The following is an 18242-nucleotide window of genomic DNA, read 5'->3' on the forward strand; positions in this document are numbered from 1 at the left end:
ACTGTAACAGATAACTTAAGAACAAAAAATGAAAGACTTTCACCAATTTGTTTACAAACTTTGGGTCTGTGGGTGATGTTATCTAAATCAGAGAACCGTCGTCTACTGTTGAAAATTCATCATCTAGTAACTTGCATGCTCTACAGTTACCTTGGGTTGGAGATATTTTTTATTGTGCCGGAAATACAGCCCAACACACCAAATGTTACAATACAAGTAGTTGATACTTGAAAAAATAAATTTCAACCACTTACAACGACATTTGGTTTGCTGGACCGTATTACGGCACACTAAAAAACTCTCCTTGGGCTGGACAGTACCTTTTATGGAGAGACCAATTCAGAGTTCAGATTTATTTTCTAGAAAAATGAGTTTCATTTCATATTTTCTTGCTAAAATAAAATAATATACATACGTTCATACTTAGCCTGTATACAATGTCCTCCTGCTACCCCATTTATTGAAAAGTTGATATTTCAGCCAGAAAAAAAAAAAAAAAAATTTCAAGTAAAGAGTTTCTTATATTTTATTGTTTTAAAAAATAATTGTAGTTATTTCCGTAAGAAATTAATCCAATGAGAAACCACAAAACAACAACAAAACTTTTCCTTTGAATTAGTAATAATGATACTTAACCATATATTAAGGAAAGTGATTCCCGAACATCATTTTCTTCTCTCATTTATATTCCTACTTATTTTCAACTTTGAATTAAATAAATTAAACGAGAATAAACTAAGATTATAAACAAAGGCAATGTGCAAATGAATAAAGGAGTGTGAAAATCATTTTGCAAAATTAATGATGTTAGCGCTCTCTCTTTAGCATGGTGCACTTCTGTTAGGTGCTACAGATATTGAAAAATAATCAACTTAAGTGCATATGGCTACAAGAAGAGGGTTAAAACCGCTTCACTTGCTGAAGATGACAAATTAACTCATTAAATTTATAACAAAGTATTATTAAGACCTGTTTAATATGATTAAAGAAGAGCGCCGAAACCGCTCTGGTCATAAAGATCAAATCAAGGATTATGGTCTGCACGCTTAGGCAGAAAAAGTTTGTATGAAGAAGAAGACAAGCCAACGAACAGTAGTAAAATCTGAACATTGGAAGCAAAGTAAAAGCGATGAAACTATAAAAATATCACAATAAAGTTCAAGAAAAAGAAAAAGAAAAAGAGAGAGGGAGGGGGTAGAAAGTAAAGTGAGGGTGAGTTGCTGGTGTGTTTGATCAGAGAAAGCAGAAGCCAAAAGCGGTCCTGCTGCTCTGAAAGCTGAATCAGTGAGGTTTTTCTAAATTTCCGAAAGGGAAAAAGGCCAGATTGTAAGTGGGTCTCTCTGACCCTTCTGAGGTAAAGGAACAGAAAAGAAAAGAACAGTAAAAGAGATAGTAGCTGCAGTGAAAGCCCCAACACCGTACAATCACTTCTCAGACCTACCCAGACACACACACCAACTCTATAATATCTCTCTCTCTAGACATAATAATATAAAGCAAAGTACTTGACTTCTTGTACGGTACGCATTCTTGCGTTTTTACAAATCACAGTTTGATGTGTGTTAAGATTTTCTTTTTATGTTCTTAATGAATTATTTTTGGTATGTGTAAATTGTAATATACATAAACGAAGTTCGTTTCTACGCGGAATGGTTGATTATCTTTGTAGTTATGGTATTTTCTTTTCAATTTGCTATGTTTTGAATTCAAATCTTCTTACCTCTCCTTAATATCAATTAACATAAAATATCGTTTGTAATAAGAATTGATTCGTTTCTCAACAAATCAATCAATATATCTATAAATAAGAAACATTATTTCCCCTTCACTTATTTTCTCCATCGCACACTACTTACTAATTTTTGCCTTTGAACTGAATAAGTAAAAACACTCAGAGAAACAAAAATAACCAGAGGTGTAAAAAAGGAAAATAAATTGTGAAAAACATCATTTCTACTAATGACACTGAATTTTTCACCTCCTTTTTATTTATTTAAAGTCTCCACAATTGATTTGTTTATATATTCACTTGGTTTTATGGATTTCTGTAGAGTTGTCAGAGACAAGATCTGACACAGAGACAGCAGCTTAGCTGAAGAGTCAGAAGCAACAGAGGTGCAGTCATAATATTTGCAGAGTTAGATAGAGAGTTTAGAGAGAGAGAGAGAGGTGGCAAGTGGCAATGGCAATGGCATGCAGCAGAGGCAGCAGCAGCACTGTAATCAGAACCATTAGTTTTATCCATGTACAGAAAATTCTGCAGCTCTATGGTCCCTGAAAATAAATATACCTATTACCTACTCTACTTTCTCTCTCTCTCTCTCTCTAACCCTTCTCTCCTTTGTTTCTGCACTCTAAAATCTGAAACAAACCAGTCTCTGGTTTCATCTTTTCTTTCTCTCTTCGTCTTTGGTTTCTTTGAAAGACCGAGTTCTTTCTGATTTGGGAAATAATTAAAAAAATATGAATAGCAATGGAAGAAACAGCAGGTTTCCTTTCACTCCATCTCAGTGGCAAGAGCTTGAGCACCAAGCTCTTATCTACAAGTACATGGTTTCTGGAATCTCCATCCCTCCTGATCTCCTCTTCTCCCTCAAAAGAAGCACCTACAACTTGGACTCCCCTCTCCCTCCAAAGCTCTTCTCTCACCACCCTCCTCAAAGTAAGCCCCTCTCTCTCTCTCTCTCTAAAATGAAGGGAACTTTATACTTTTGACTGCATATTATTTCTGGGTTTTGTAAAAGAAATGGAACTTTGACATTTTGAGTGCATAATATTTCTGGGTTTTGTAAGAAAAATGGAACTTTGAAGTTTTGATTGGATAATATTTCCCGGGTTTGTGAACAGAATGGAACTCCGAAATTTTGTGAAGTTTTGAGTGGATAATATTTTTGGGTTTTTCTTGCAGTTGGATGGAACTGTTTCCAGATGGGATTAGGGAGAAAAATAGACCCAGAGCCAGGAAGGTGCAGAAGAACAGATGGGAAAAAATGGAGGTGCTCAAAAGAGGCGTTTCCGGATTCGAAGTACTGCGAGAGGCACATGCACAGAGGGAAAAACCGTTCAAGAAAGCCTGTGGAACTTCTCAAAACATCACAAATTTCAACAACAAACTCATCAAACACTTCAACAATTACCACCAGAATCAACACTTCTTCTGATTCTCCTAGTCCTGCAGCCTTTCATTCCCTTTCATCATCACTCTCTTCTCTCTCCTCCTCTGATTCCCACGCTTTCCCTTTCCTCTATCATCATAACTCACCTTCTCCAAGGCCTACTGGAATCGGATTCCCACATCAAGAGAGAAGCACTACTTCCTTGTTTTTGGACTCTGGTTCTTATCCCCAACCCAGCTCAGATTACAGGTTTGTCCCAAAAACAAAATTGTGGTACTTGTTTTTCTGTATCTGTTTTAAGCATTTTAGGCCAGTTGGTAAGGGCGGTGTGTTTGTCCTCACTGTCTGCCCGCCCTTTAGGCCGGTTGGTCATGTCAGTGTGTACGTCCTTATTTATTGCTCGTGGGTTTATAGTTGACCAGAGCAATGTGGCCATCCTCGAGTTTATGCCGGTTCTTGGGTTTACATTGGTTGGTCACAGCAATGTGTTCGGTCTTGACCCTTGAGCTTGTTTGCGCTCTTTGTAAATTAGAGTAGTTGTCAAGAAAAACTTACTGACGGTAGTTGTGATTTTGTATTTTTTGTTACGGATCGAGAAGAAACAGGTATGCTTATGGGATGAAGGAGGAGGTGGATGAGCATGCATTCTTCTCAGAGCCTTCAGGCACAGTGAGAGGCTTCTCTGGTTCTTCATCCATGGACGATTCCTGGCAGTTCACACCGCTAACAATTAGTACTTCTTCGTCTTCAAAACAGAGAAGCTGCTCTGCTTTTCAAAGTGATCAGCAGCTTCAGAGCATCAAACATCAAAAGCAAGATCATCAGCAGCAGCAGCATTACTATGCTTTGGACAGAAACGAAGGATCCCAGAAGACCATTCATCGATTCTTCGACGAATGGCCCCCGAAAGATAAAGATTCATGGCTTGATTTGGATGATAAATCATCGAACAGCGGATCGGTTTCCACCACCAGGCTCTCAATCTCCATCCCTACTTCTGCTCATGACTTCCCCATCTTCACCTCAAGACATCATAATAGTAAGCTGACTTCCAAATGCATTTACTTTTGAATTTGTCTATGATATAAGCAATATTTACTCTAATCCCTTAAATTAACTTAAACTCCGCAAGAAAATTCAAACTCGGGTGCATCTGTTTTAGCTAATCTGGCTACCCTCACGTCGGTCAATTAGCCAATACATTGTTCATGATTTTTCAGACCCAGTTGAGATCTTTATCTAATTATTTCCATTTGTTTTTTCGCAGATGACTGAGTTTTCCAGTACTGGTTTTCTGAACCAAAGGCCAAAAATGTACTTGTGTCACTATTTTATTTTATTTTATATATTTTATTTAATTATGTCTGAATGTGGTTGAATCAGATAATTGTGTTTTAAATGAAGGATCCTAAGTTTCTCTCCGGCAAACTTGTGTTTTAAATGGGTCTGCCAAAAATCTGGTTTATTTGTTTTTTGGGTACAATTTTTTTTTTATGTTTTGTGTTGTTTGAAGACATAATTGAGGAGGGGACCCAAATGGACCCAGGATTTTGGCTAAAAAAAATACTTTGTCAGTGGTGAATCTGAGCTTCCCCACCCAGGTTATGTTGGCAAAAGAGTGAACTCCAATCTTTCCTTGTAAATCTTTAAACCAAAGACTACAAGCATTCATCACCCTTATAAATATATCCACCAGCCACTATACTTGGAAAATGACTCCTCATCACAATAGAGTCGTCTCGCATGCTCTCTCTCGGTCTCTCCCCTCCTGTGTGCCCTACTTTCGTTTTTAGCACCTTTAGAAATGTTTTTGGAGAGCTAAAAGTGAAAGTAGGGCACGTGAGGGGAGGGAGAGAACATGGGAGAGAATTTGACTCCATCACAATGGCTTTGCCCTCTTTTCTTGTGGCAGAACTTCGAGTGGACTGTGTAATCAGGGAAGTTTTCACAATAGGGGGATCAACGTGGAGATGGAGTCAAGATATACATGGGGTCTTATGCTATGATACGAGCTGCCTTACAAATGACGCGGTTTAGGTGCATCTACACAAAACTTTTCTTCTTTCTTGAGAGCTAGTACATTTTCTTCGACCATGGATGTGCCTCCTCTTTCATTGGGAAACCTTAGTAGAATTGTCTGACTAGAACACTCTCGCACTTGGTGTGATCAACATGACTAAAATACACAACGTTCCATGCTTTTGTGGAGAGCTGACCTACTAATAACATGATTCGAGTGCCTATTCACAAGTTCTCATTTCTTGCGAGAGTTTGAAAAACACTTGGCTTCGCGATTACTTGTTACAACAAATTACAGTTTGATATGTGCATTGTGGATTGAGTTTACACTTCCACGCGTGCAACACTGAGATTTGCAGATCTAAGAAAACGATACTTTACATTCAAGTTAGCTCTGTTTTGCAGTCCTCTTGCTCTTTTTTTAACCTTTTGTATTTCCATATCTACTCAGATATTTATGGGTAAAAGAAACCAGGAAAAAAAAAGAAGAAAACGACAAAGTAAGTGGAAAAGGAAAAGAAAGGGGTGCACGTGCACTGGTAATACATTTTATATTTTAAAAATATAAAATACGTAAAAAAGTTCACTTTAATTCTTCGTAAATATAATTTTTAGATTAAAACTATGAGTAAAATCAAAATCTAATTTTAGTTCCTTGTTGTATTAATAATCTCATTTATTAATTATATTTTAATATTTTAATTATTTCTCTTTTTCTTCTTAATTTTTAATGTATTAATTTTATTTCATTACAATTTTTATTTTCATTTCATTTATCGTAGTATATATTGTTGTAAACTACAATATATTTCGATGTACTTTGTGTAACATCCCGTCCCGAAACTAACGAAACGTACGTGTAAAATTTACGATTTTACCCCTAATTTGTTCGTTTACACATTAGTGTTGTGTGGTGTGGTAGGACCACACACACTCATTCCCTCTCTTTTTCTCCCTGATTCCCTTATTTCCTGTCTCTTCTCTCTCTCTCCCCGAGTTCCTCTCTTCTTCTTTTTCTTCTTCTTCTTCTTCTACATACGGACATACACACAAACATACTCAAATCTTCACCAATCGAGAAACCAAGACCACCCTCGTGCTCGTGAGGCTGAGAGGAGTCCAGTGGTGCCATTTCCAGGTAAGAACTTTGACGTTTTCACGTCGATATCACCATGGCCGATTTGAGCACTGTTTATGCAAACCTATTCTAGCTTGTTTTAGGAGATTCTAAGCTTGTAGTTGTGTTTGTGAGGTTCCCAGGAGCTTGGGAGTGTTTCGTTGGACGAGTTTGGACATCGGGATCGTCCTGTTCAAAGTTGGCCGAACTTGGATCGTTGTTGCAGGTATGATCGTGTGATTTTTAGGCCTTAAAACTAGCCTATCGTGGTTCTACTAGTCATAAGCTTCATTTTGGTATAAAGATCGTGAAAAATGGTTGAAAAACGAAGGAGAAAACTAAGTTTGAATTTTTCCCAGTTTTCCTGCGCCGTCGCCGGCGCCGGAGGCTCGCCGGAGAAGAACGGGGAATATTCCGTTAAGTTTAACGGAATATTCCTAACGGCAGTGACGGCGTCAGTTAACGGAATATTCCGTCAGTTTAACGGAATATTCCTGACGGCGTCAGTTGACGCCGTCAGTGTGCATGGCACGTGGCCGCGCGTGGGGGCGCGTGGGTCCGTGCCTGTTCAGGCGCGTGGGGGCGCGTGCGGGGTCCAAAAATTATTTTAAAAATTTGGGTGTGATCCTGAGGTTGTGTAGAGCACGTTGGTATATTCATTTGTCCAATTTGAGCAATGTATGAGAAGTTATTACGAGAAGTTGCTTAGGTGCTTTTAAATTAACGTTTTCGTAGCTTTTTCGCGTATAGGTGATTCGTATTCCGAGGACGAGCGTACACACTCGAGGCAGGGGGGCTACGACCCTTCTAATTATCAGTGAGTGGGCTTTTGTTTTCCGTATATACCTATATACATATTAATTCCCAGAAATTAAATAGAAAAGGTTATTTGTTTTATGCCATGCATCATATGAATGTTGTTTACGCATCATCGCATGTATTAGTAGTGGCATACATATATATCTATATGTGTATTTGGTGCTGTGGACGCACAGGTAAGTGCCAGGTAAGCGGTATTCATGTTGTTATGCAATAGTAGTTTGAAATGCTTAGAGAGCTCATAATCTGCACCCCGGTGTTAGTGCTCCCGCCCAGGGCCAGGGCATAGTCCTTCACGTGATGTTCACCCGCACCACACGCTCGCCTTGGATCCAAGTTAGGTGCAAGCCTTGTCGTGCAGACCACATTAGGTGGTTCCGACTCGTAGGTGACCCGCGATTATTCGCACAGTCTTCACGTGATCGTAGCACTAGAGCGTATATATTACACCTAGTCCTGTCGTACAGACCACGTTAGGTGGTTCCGACTCGTGTGCAGATTCAGATATTGAGTTGAGATTGGAGCTCTATCTGCAGCCGTACAGGTCACGTTAGGTGACTCCCGGCTGCCAGATTATATGTTATTGATGTGATTACGCTTGAGCATTTACATTTATTATGAGATTCTGTTGTGACATATTCTCGAGCATGAATGGCATATCATGGAGCATGATTGACATATCTATACATACGTATATATGTTCATTTTCTGGGAAGTATACAGGTTTTACGGCGAGGGGTTAGAATGTATTTTGTTAAAGAGTTTTCAAAGAGCTTTGTTTTTGCCCACTCACGCTTTTGTTTTTGCGCCCCTCCAGGTTCTAGTGGTCTAGCAAGTTCGGTGGTTTATCCCAGAGGGCGTCCCGGCATTTCTGACAGACACTCACCATTGTAGGGTCACCTTTGGGTGTATATTTGTCGCATTTTTCCTTCTGGACTGTTGTAGACTTGCTCTGAATGGTGTCTCACATACACTAGTACCTTGTATGCTAGTAGGTTTTTAATTATTCGTACCTTTATATTACTATCTTAATAGCTTCCGCACGCGCACATGGCTACGTCACATTCGTGTGATGGCCAGCACTCCCTGATCTCGGTCGGGGTCTGTCACTTTGTCTTTTTCATTTAGGTACATTAAATTCATTATAATATATTTCGGTGAATATATTTAAGTACACACATTTCGGTACATACATTTTGATAAAAACATTTAGGTACATTAATTCAATATAATACATTTCGGTGAATATATTTAAGTACACACATTTCGGTACATACATTTCGATACAAACATTTAGGTACATTATTTCAATATAACACATTTCAGTGCATATATTTCGGTACATACATTTAGGTATATTAATTTAATATAATACATTTCGGTACGTACATTTTGGTACTAACATTTAAATACATTAGTTCAATATAGTACATTTCGGTATACACATTTTGGTACTAACATTAGATACATTAATTGAGTCTTTCAAGTTTGAAGAATGTTAAATAAATAATAAATTACAAAACTCTTTTTTGGTCAAAAAATAAATTAAAATTTTGTATGTTAATAAATTTACATATTTAATGGAAGACATTAAATAAAATACACATTCATTGTTTTGAATTAAGAACACATCAAGGGATTATAATCAATATGTAATCTAACACAAGGTTTATTTTAAATTTTAATCTTCTTGAAGGATTAAAGTTAAAAAAACCCCATAAAATATGACAGACGCTTGATTTACAGAGATACAATATTTTGGTTACAAAATTCAGTTTAAAAAAAAATAATAATAAGAAAAAACAGAGCTAGTTGCCATTTCCTCAGGTATTAAATAGAATATTTATGTTGGATCCCAAGCATTTAAATCTTAATTTACAATTAAGTCTAATTAATGAATCCACAAAATTTGGCACGTGCAAAAAATCATCTTCACTCTGTGAACAAAGATGTAGCAATTTGGGCCGTCTACATTCCTAAATAAATAATTTACAAAATAAAAATAAAAAAGTATCGTGAAAATCATTGGCCACGAAAAAGAAATAGTGGGGAAAAAGTATAAAAAGTGGGAAAAGACCCTTAAGTATTCTAATGTTCTCTTGGATTTGAAGTTACTGAGTTGTAAAAAGTTAAATCTGCAGAAGCAGAAAAAGGAATGCGTGGGCATGAAAGTTGTCTAGTCATAGAAACGAGGCATGGTACAGAAGCCTGTGTTGAGTGAGTGGGTCTGTGGTTGGAGATATAATTGCTTTTCAGATGGAAGTGCTTTCAGATTACAGCACTTTCAAAAGTGCTTATCAGATAGATGTGCATGTGCACTCTCATGTCTTAATCGTCACATATCACAGAATCTGAGTGGGTTTCATTTTTGTCCATTAAGTACCTCACAGTTTCGAAAAAGAACAAAAAATGCACTGTCGTTTCAACATAAGGAGAAATCAACCCATCTCAAATGCATGGCGGTCCTGCTGAACCGCCATGCATCTCTATCAACGATTCACAATCGCCAACAGGATGACTTACAGAAAATCAAAGCACCGACAATGAGATGATGTTACGCCATTCAGGGTGCATACGAAATGAAGGTGTTGGGGAACCAAGCACGACGAATGAAGAAGTGAAGCTTCTATTAGAATTTTTTCTGAAGTACAAAACACTAATGCACAGAATTGTCAAAACTAATGGGGATCACAAAAAGAAATTAAAGATAATTATTTGTTCAAAATTGTAAGACATATTTACAGCTGATCATGTAGAGCTCAAGATAATGAATGGATCTTAATCCTCATCGTCAAGAGCAGCGTCTCCATCCAGTTTATCACCGCCACCTTCTCTTCCTTCCCCGTCACTCTGTAGCTCGGCAGAATTTTCTCTTACAGGGCTGGACTCAGGTTGGTGCTCCGGTTGCTCATCATCATCAGATTCTGAAAATGCCCGCCTTCGTCGAGCCGTGGATAGTGCAGCCTAGAACATGAAGGTGAATATGTTATGGTCAGCAGCAAGGAATTTTTTTACTGGGCAGGTAAATTTCAATAAATATTCCATTAAAAGTTCATTGATGACGAGGCACCATGACATCTAGTCTAAATATTTTCAGTCCATGTCATGTGGTGACAAGATATGTTAGTATCCTTGGATTTATAAAGAGAATTTACTACCTCCTCTTCAGCGTCAGAATCTTCAAGCCCAGCTGCTGCAAGAGGATCTTGAACATTCTCTTCTTCATCCTGCTCGTTCATCTGACCCATGGGCTCCCTGTAATTCATGTTGGCATCTTCATATTCCGGTTCTTCCTGATCATCCATCATCTCAGCTTCTGCTCCCTCCGTTTCATAGCGTGATCTTGAGTGCTTGTCCTTCTTTCTCCTCTTTCCACCCTTTCTCCGTCTCTTTTCACTATGCCCGCCCTCCTCATCATCCATTTCTGACCTTTCCCTTCGCTTAGAACCAGGCGTACTGCTCTTCCATTGCTCCTGAAGATGCAAAAAGTTCAGTGAATTAGCATGTTGAAATTCTTAAAGTTTGGGGAACCAGGAGTACTCCAATTAATTGATGTGATGCTAAGTGGCATCGTATTATCGTGACAGGTGTCTCTTTGAGTAGTTAGAATTGTACCTAATTGTTGTTAGTCTGCTTACTAGCTAAGTTTGTGACTGTTACTATAAACAGTTGGGTCTTGTAATGAAACAGTTGCCATTGTAAAAGAGTTTGTTACTGTTAGTAGAATTAACATTTATTGTACATCGAGTAAGATGTAGAGCGGCTCTGAGTTACTGTTAATAGAATTACAATTTACTGTACATTGAGAAGACGTAGACAGGCTCTAACATTAATGGATACCAAAAAGGAAGAATCAGTTTAGGTACTGCAGTTATCAATCTTTACCTTTATGCGTTCAAATTGTTCCTCCTGTTGTCTCACTCGCTTTAGTTCATCCTCTTGCATTCTCCTCTCCAACTGTTACACGAAAGCATGAGTGAATATATGACTATGATGTAAACTCATACAAATGTATACATTTTTAACCAAAGAGGTACACAGAATGAAGCAACTTTCGTATGCCAAACCTGGAATTTCCTCTGTTCTTCAGCCTTACGACGGGCCTCCTCAGCCAATGCCAATTGACGAGCAACTTCTTGTTTGTGCTTGATCTTCTGCTCCTCATGCTCAGCTGCTTTGAAGTGAACTCTCGCAGCATCAAGCAAGTGACTACAATACTCAACATGGGTATCAATTTTTTTCTCATCAAATCCATGGATGTGAAGGCTGGAAGCAGCAGACAACTGTCTAAATAAACGAACAGCATTTTCTAGCTCTGAAACTGTTGATCGCACCTGAAATATTGATACAAATTTTGATGAAATGGTATGCAAACAAATGAAGGAAAGAAATACTTGAGAAGGTTTTCATCAAACCTCATCAACAGATTTCTTTGGCTTTTGTAACGTTGAAGCTGAGAACTTTTGCATTACAACGCCTGCGTCAAACCTTAGCGTGTAATTTGAAGGTGCCAAATGAATGGCTCTCAGTAAACTCTTTTTGCAGTCTTGCCACTGCTCAGCTTCATAATGGGTACGAGCCAAATAGAGTAGAATCTGAGAGTCCGTGTTATTAAAGAACTTCCTCAAGCAGTTTTGATACTGCAATACATCATAAGTCATCAGCACATGTATGCATTCATCAAAAGAATCTGTCCACGGAAAAGGAAGATGCATAGTATAGAGAAGTGAGAACTCACCATTTTCACAGCCAATGCAAAATTGCCTTGAGCAAAATAAACATGTGCCAAATTTATCCACACGTCTGGCATCTGAACAAAAATGTTTCCACTTGCAGCTTCTTGAACCTAAACAAATGCAGACAGGAAACCACTCATGCACTATACATGGGGTAGTATACAGCTTGCAATAAACCAATTGTCCAACTTACCTGCGTAAAAATGTCTTTTGAAACATCAAAGTGACCTTTCTCTGCAAAGACCACTCCGGCACCATTGGCAGCATACAAATTAGCAGAATGTTGAGATAGGACCTATAAGAATGTAAAAATCAGTACAAAAATAACCATCTGGTTTTTTGACTGAAAACATGCTACATGAACTAAAAAGAGAGAAGAAAAAAGTTATACTTTAGTGTAGAGTTCTTTGGATTTTTCCAGATGTGTAGCTTCCAACTTGGGATTTCTCTTCTCATTGCGAATTGCCGCAAAGTAGTTCCAGTTGCCCTTAAGAGTTTCAAAAAAGTGTATGAGATGTAAATAGTATTAAAGTAACAACTACAGTTCCAAATGTGTTTCCCATTGAAAAGCAGATAAAATTGTAAAAATAATAATAAACACACCAGAGATAGGGTGGCATAGGAATCCTTCCCTTCAGTTGCTTCACTAGCAGCCCGCAAGGTTTCTTTTGCCTTAACCCAGTCATCATTTTTCAATTCCAAGTCACCAAGCATTAATAATGCATTTGGGCACTTGTTATTCACCTTCAGAGCATCATTAACCTATAGAAAGGAGCTCGTTATAGTTTGAATAAAATGCATAGAGAGATAGAAAGAGTTTTTGGAAAAAGAGAGTTATAGGTATAATAACAACCAGTTCAATGCTTAGTTGAAAGTTATTTTGAGCTTTGGCCAGGGCAGCGAGTCTCAGATAAGCATCTACATAGTCTGGATACTGCAAAAGAAGAAAAAGTTCATAACCAACCCAAAAAAATTTGAACCATGATACATCAAAAGATCAGCTTCGTCAGTGTAGATGGTTTTTTCTTTCTTTTATTCAGAACGTTCTCGCCACCATGGTGGTATTACACATAAGAAAAAAAGCACATTCATGAAAGTGCACAAATAGAAAAAAAACGTACCTTAAACAAAATGAGACGGTACAGTATGCTTGCAGTTTCAGTGATATGTAACTGCTCGAGTAATCTGGCCAGGTTAAATAGTGCTGTGACTTTATCCCAAGGTAATTCGACTAAGTGACCTTCTTTCTCAAGATGATGAAATATACCCATGTCCTTGTACTGTGAAATAGTCGCATTCGCATCAATAGATGGGGGGTTTTCTTTACCATCTATGAAGGCCAACCATATTCCATCACCTAGTGCCTCCCTGAAAGTTTGTTGAGCAAGCTGACAGATAGAAAAACATGCATAGTTATCAAGCTAGTTTTCTTTACAAAAACAACTTTCATACATGTACAACATTTTATGAAAATGCAAAATTTGGATGCTCATATATAGTCTCTGCCATACTACATAATTTTAATTGCATCAAACATATCCTTGGAGCGCACAAACCTCAAATTCTCCCCTCTCAAAATGGAGAACCCCAAGATTGTTAAGAACTTCAATTGGTACTTCTTGACCTTCCTTTTTCAAAAGATTATGTGCCTGTAATAATTCACAGCCTTATTATTTTTTAAAGGAAATTACTAGATTCCAGAAACCAAGGACTAAAGAGCTCTATTCAATATAAGGATGAAATTTTTTGCTATATAGGACAAATTAACATACAGTTTTTAGGCAATCCAGAGCAGCTCCAGCATCAGATGAAATCAACAGTTCCCCCAGGTCAAGAAATGCCTGCATTGCCATACATAGTGGAAATATAAGTTCAAGGTAGGATATGGCTTGCCATGCATAGTAAAAGTTCAAGCCATCTTCACAATCACCAGACAACAACTCAAGTCACAAACATAAAATATCAACTATTAACATCTTGGTTATCCTGTTTTTGTATGGGCACAGGATGAAGGACCACAGAACAGCATGAGGACACGCTTTACACAAGGGTTCCAGAGAGCATTATACTGATCATGTACTGTCTTTAGTCTTGCTGTGTGAAGAACAACAAAGACTAAAGCAATGATGTAAGTAGTGTATACAAGGAAAACCCCTAACCAATTGGCATACAACCCTTTTTAGTAAACGGAAACACACTTCTGTAAGAGTGGAACACAACAATAAACAGAAAAGAAAGTATCAGAAAAGTGAACTGTGGATTAGTTGTTATGTTAGCAGATTCACACACACCAATTCTTACTAATGAAAACAATCCACAAGGTCAGAACACATCAGAGACTAATAGAGAGGATTGGTTACCTGGGAATCATTTGGGTCCACTTTTGTGGCCTTCCTCATAAATTCCAAGGCCTTCTCAGTCTGCCCAAGCTGAACATATATGTGTCCAAGGACCTACAAGAAGGGGAAATTGGTAAAAGTACAAAAAATAAAAACAAATGGATCATTTTACATATTTCATTTCAGGTATTAACTCACTTTCAATGTGTCGCTATTATCAGGATAAACCTCCAAAACCCTTTCAAAGTTCGACAGTGCACTTCTAAGATCTCCCATCTTCAGTTGTACTTGTCCCAAACCTGTCACAAAGAGCCCAAATATATGAAAGAACTAAGTGAAAGCGAACAGCATTACACAAACATTAATCATGCTTCAACAATCAGATTTGGGGATATGTTGACAATGACATGGGCCAGGTTGAAATAATGCATGCCAATGCAAACAATGACAACAAAGGATGTGGACCGCCAAAAAAAAGAGAGAAATTATGTTGAAGTCTTGCAGAAGATACGTTAAATACATCATAATCATTACTAATACTATGCCAACACATCACTCTCCAGAAAAATTATAAGCACAGAAGATTGTTAATGGTTGATGGTTACTGACCATAATAAGGAAATACGAACTCATGGGGTTTACTGATTTCCTTAACAGATGCCATGTAGTACACTCCAGCCTTATCATAGTCACCCTGCAATCCAGCAACAACAAACATTTGTAACATTTAAAATCCTAAGTACATGGCCAAAATTAATGGCCTTGATTGCATTAAATCAGATGAGACCACAAGACTTTCTAATAATTTATTTTCACTTGTTTGAAAGTGTTCATTTCCAGCAGCAAGTAACGAAAATTACTGACAATTTCATCATAGGGCCACCTTAGAAATTTGTTTAGCTAGACACCACATTTGAAGGCAGAGTAGCATGCAGAATTAAATGTAGCCTAAATTAATCAATGGACAATCAACCACATCTACAGAGACACACAGAGAAGCTGCCAAAAAAACATTGACATTGTACAGCAAAAACTTTTTTCTGCCTCAAAATGTTTAACTGACACAAAATAGAAAATGTAAAGAACCCCATCAACATAATAATACCAAGAAACAGAAAGACCTTTTCGTTTAAAAAAGAAGACCTTTTCGTTTAAAAAAGAAGACCTATTCGTTTAAAAGGAAAGGCATAACTCTTTCCTAACCTTGCTATGGTAAGATCGCGCCAAGTTGTAGTAGGAATGTGACTTTGTCGGTCCATGGTTGGTCACAGCCAGTGCAGTTTCCGTTAACTGCTCAACCAGAAAGTGCTGACCAGTGTAGAAAAAATGGTTTGCCAAATAGTTCAAGGCCATTGCACAATAAGGGTAAATCTCAAAAGCTCTTTGCATTTTTTCCATTCCTCTCCTTATTCCAGCAGCTATCAAGTATAATATAGCCTCAATGTTAGACTGCTCGTTGAAACAGAGAAGCATGCCCATGATAACAATCAAAGTAAACAAACAGTAACGAGTTAAGAATACTATAAAAATGCTGACTTGCAAAGTCGTACCTGTATTTGCATGCAAATCCAGAATTGCAAGTGCAACAAGAGCCTCAACATTTTCTGGATCTAACTGCAATTATAAATTCATTTTGGTAAAAACCATTGCATGCAAATAGCACCTTCACCTGCTTTTAATGCATCATTAATTGGCTGATATCACTTGCCTGTAGAACCCGTTCAAAGGCCTGCCGAGCTTTATCAAATTGACCCATTTTGTAACGACAGAGACCTATGCCAAGCCTTACAGCGGCAGGACAATCAGGATGTACTTGCAGGGCCCTCTTTATCAAATTCAAAAATTACAAATTAGACCAGTAATTAGTGTTTATAACCGTATCTTCACAAAAAATACCAAATTTCTGCTAGGTAAGAGCCATAATTGCAACCAATTCAAATACAAATAACAAATTCTAGAGGTTGAGAACATATGCTTTCTTGTGTTCTTTCCATTAGCAAAAAGTGGGATGAAAATACAAACCTTGTAGAGCTCCAATGAATCTGAATAGTGCCCACGATTGAATTCAACGCATGCCTGCAGATATGAGGGGCAAATTGTTTACAAATCACAAAACAATGAAGTGTTTCTACACTAATCAAGCGAGTCCCAATTTGGTCTCTCTTGTTCTCACTGGGGCAACTAGGTCTGTCATATTTCAAATGAGTATCCCCTTGAGTTTCAATGTATATTTTATTTCCCTAGCTGATATCTGCCGTTTAAATATCCACTCCTGTGTACCTTTGCCAATTTTCCTATCTCAAAATATTTTTGCTAGCCAGAGCATCATGCTCATAGATCATGGATTCCTGGATAGCCAGGTACATCGCATGGTGGACACCCATAAAAATTATTGCTCCCATAATCAAAAGACTATAAAAAAAAAAAAATTATTGTATGTAAAAGAGAGCGTTGAAGATTTGATGTACAGATAAAGCCTAGACAGGGAAGAGCAATGTAAAAAGCTAAGAATATCTTCTATACTCCTTTTCTACTGAAATTTTCATCACATCTTCATGCGTGTAATCGTTGAAAAGGGCAGACATAATTGCATCGTTAGGCAGAGAAATTAAATGAATATACCTGACCCAAAAGGGCAGGAACATTATCTCGGTCTCCATCTAATACAATCTTGAATGCAGAAAATGCCTGATCTACTTCACCTTTAGCCAATAAAAGCTGACCTGTAAGACAGGTAACAAAAATTGAAGCACCTTCGAATACATGATATAAACATGGCTCAGCTTCGAACAGAAAAAGTTGCCACTATATTATCTCGCCAACATAGATATTCTTGTGGCAATCATTGAGAATGCAAGACAGATAGCGGTACAAGTAAGCAGACAATTTCTAGGATGCCAAATCAAACAGGGCCAGTTATTACAAAGTCTAAGATGCCAAACCAAGCAGTTCTAGGATGACAAACTATGGATCAACTATTAAGTTTGTCTAAACACATCCTAAATGCAAAATCCAGCGAAAAGACAATGTCTTTGGGCGACCTATTTCTCATTACGAACAATCAGAAATTTGATGTAGGTTGCAATCAAATATTTACTCAGATATATAACAAGGTAAAGAGGCTCTGTGGTATCCACACCTTTCCCAACCCAAGTAGAAGGCTCGTGAATATCGATTCTCGATGCTTTGTTGTAGAATTGTGTTGCTAAAATAAAATGCTCCTCCTTTTCCCTCTGTTTTGTCTCAATTTTTCCAAGGTAGGTGTAGTAGGCCCCTAAAGCATTCAAGATGGCAATCCTTTCATAACGAACATCAGAATAATATTCATCAATTTCTGCACCAAAGAACATAATAACCACAAACATTATTCCACATTAATCACCTATAACAAGTACAATAAACAGAACTAAAAAGTAATAAACTTTTCGGATATGGAACGAGTGGGAAAACAATGATTACCAGCACCGGAGCCTTCCTCCAAAATCTGGCGGAACTGGTCAAGCTTTCCTTGTTTGAAATACTCTCTCTGCAGCATTACCAATTCAAAATTAATACACCAACATATCGAAACTCCGTGCACTGGAAAAAAAATCGAAACCCAATTGCTCAGAAGCTCAAACAATCACACCATGAATTCAAATAAATAATCAATTTACACTGAAAATTACGAACCGCGATAATGAGCCAGAGATCGAGAGATGCTTGCTCGGCCTTGAGGATGTCGATGATATCGGTAGCTTCCTTAGGCAGCTGATCCAGAACCACCATCACCTCCTCCTCCGAATTCTGCACCGGTATATACACGCACGCCATTGATTCCCCAAATCACCCAGAAAATTAAGGAAAAAAAAAAAACCCTAGCTCCTCCTATACGCCCAGCTCTTCCTTCTCTGAATTGGCCGGAGAATGTGATCGGCGGCCGCAAATTGGGCGCAAAGAACGCAACTTTTCTTCGCGTTTTGAGGTTGGAATTTTGGGGTTGGGGATTGAGAGAAAACGGAAGACGCTCACAGAGTCACTCTCTTGTTTCCGTGTTTCTCATCATTTACTTAACTTTTTAAAATATAAAAACCAAACCTATTTTTTTCTTCTTCTT

General features: G+C 37.9%; 2 protein-coding genes across 2 annotated transcripts; one reads left to right on the top strand and one right to left on the bottom strand.

Moving 5' to 3' along the window:
- The first annotated feature begins 2021 nt into the window (after nt 1–2021).
- LOC137748500 (growth-regulating factor 1) lies at nt 2022–4544 on the top strand. The gene is made up of 4 exons (XM_068488661.2): nt 2022–2662; nt 2909–3365; nt 3716–4155; nt 4384–4544. The coding sequence occupies exons 1-4, from the start codon at nt 2464–2466 to the stop codon at nt 4389–4391; spliced, it is 1104 nt and encodes a 367-aa protein (XP_068344762.2). The 5' UTR covers nt 2022–2463; the 3' UTR covers nt 4392–4544.
- Nucleotides 4545–9681: 5137 nt separating this feature from the next.
- On the bottom strand, nt 9682–18225 carry ELF8 (binding protein). The gene is made up of 24 exons (XM_068487640.2): nt 17819–18225; nt 17606–17672; nt 17286–17480; nt 16769–16869; nt 16169–16222; nt 15855–15971; nt 15697–15760; nt 15350–15564; nt 14756–14840; nt 14345–14445; nt 14168–14260; nt 13580–13648; nt 13364–13456; nt 12929–13195; nt 12661–12741; nt 12411–12569; nt 12199–12294; nt 12001–12102; nt 11810–11917; nt 11487–11711; nt 11139–11405; nt 10957–11028; nt 10230–10544; nt 9682–10035 (listed from the first exon to the last, which is right to left on the bottom strand). The coding sequence occupies exons 1-24, from the start codon at nt 17957–17959 to the stop codon at nt 9850–9852; spliced, it is 3273 nt and encodes a 1090-aa protein (XP_068343741.2). The 5' UTR covers nt 17960–18225; the 3' UTR covers nt 9682–9849.
- Between the last annotated feature and the right edge of the window lie 17 nt (nt 18226–18242).

Source organism: Pyrus communis, chromosome 2, assembly GCF_041283825.1.
Source record: "Pyrus communis isolate YQ-2024b chromosome 2, ASM4128382v1, whole genome shotgun sequence".
NCBI lineage: Eukaryota > Viridiplantae > Streptophyta > Magnoliopsida > Rosales > Rosaceae > Pyrus > Pyrus communis.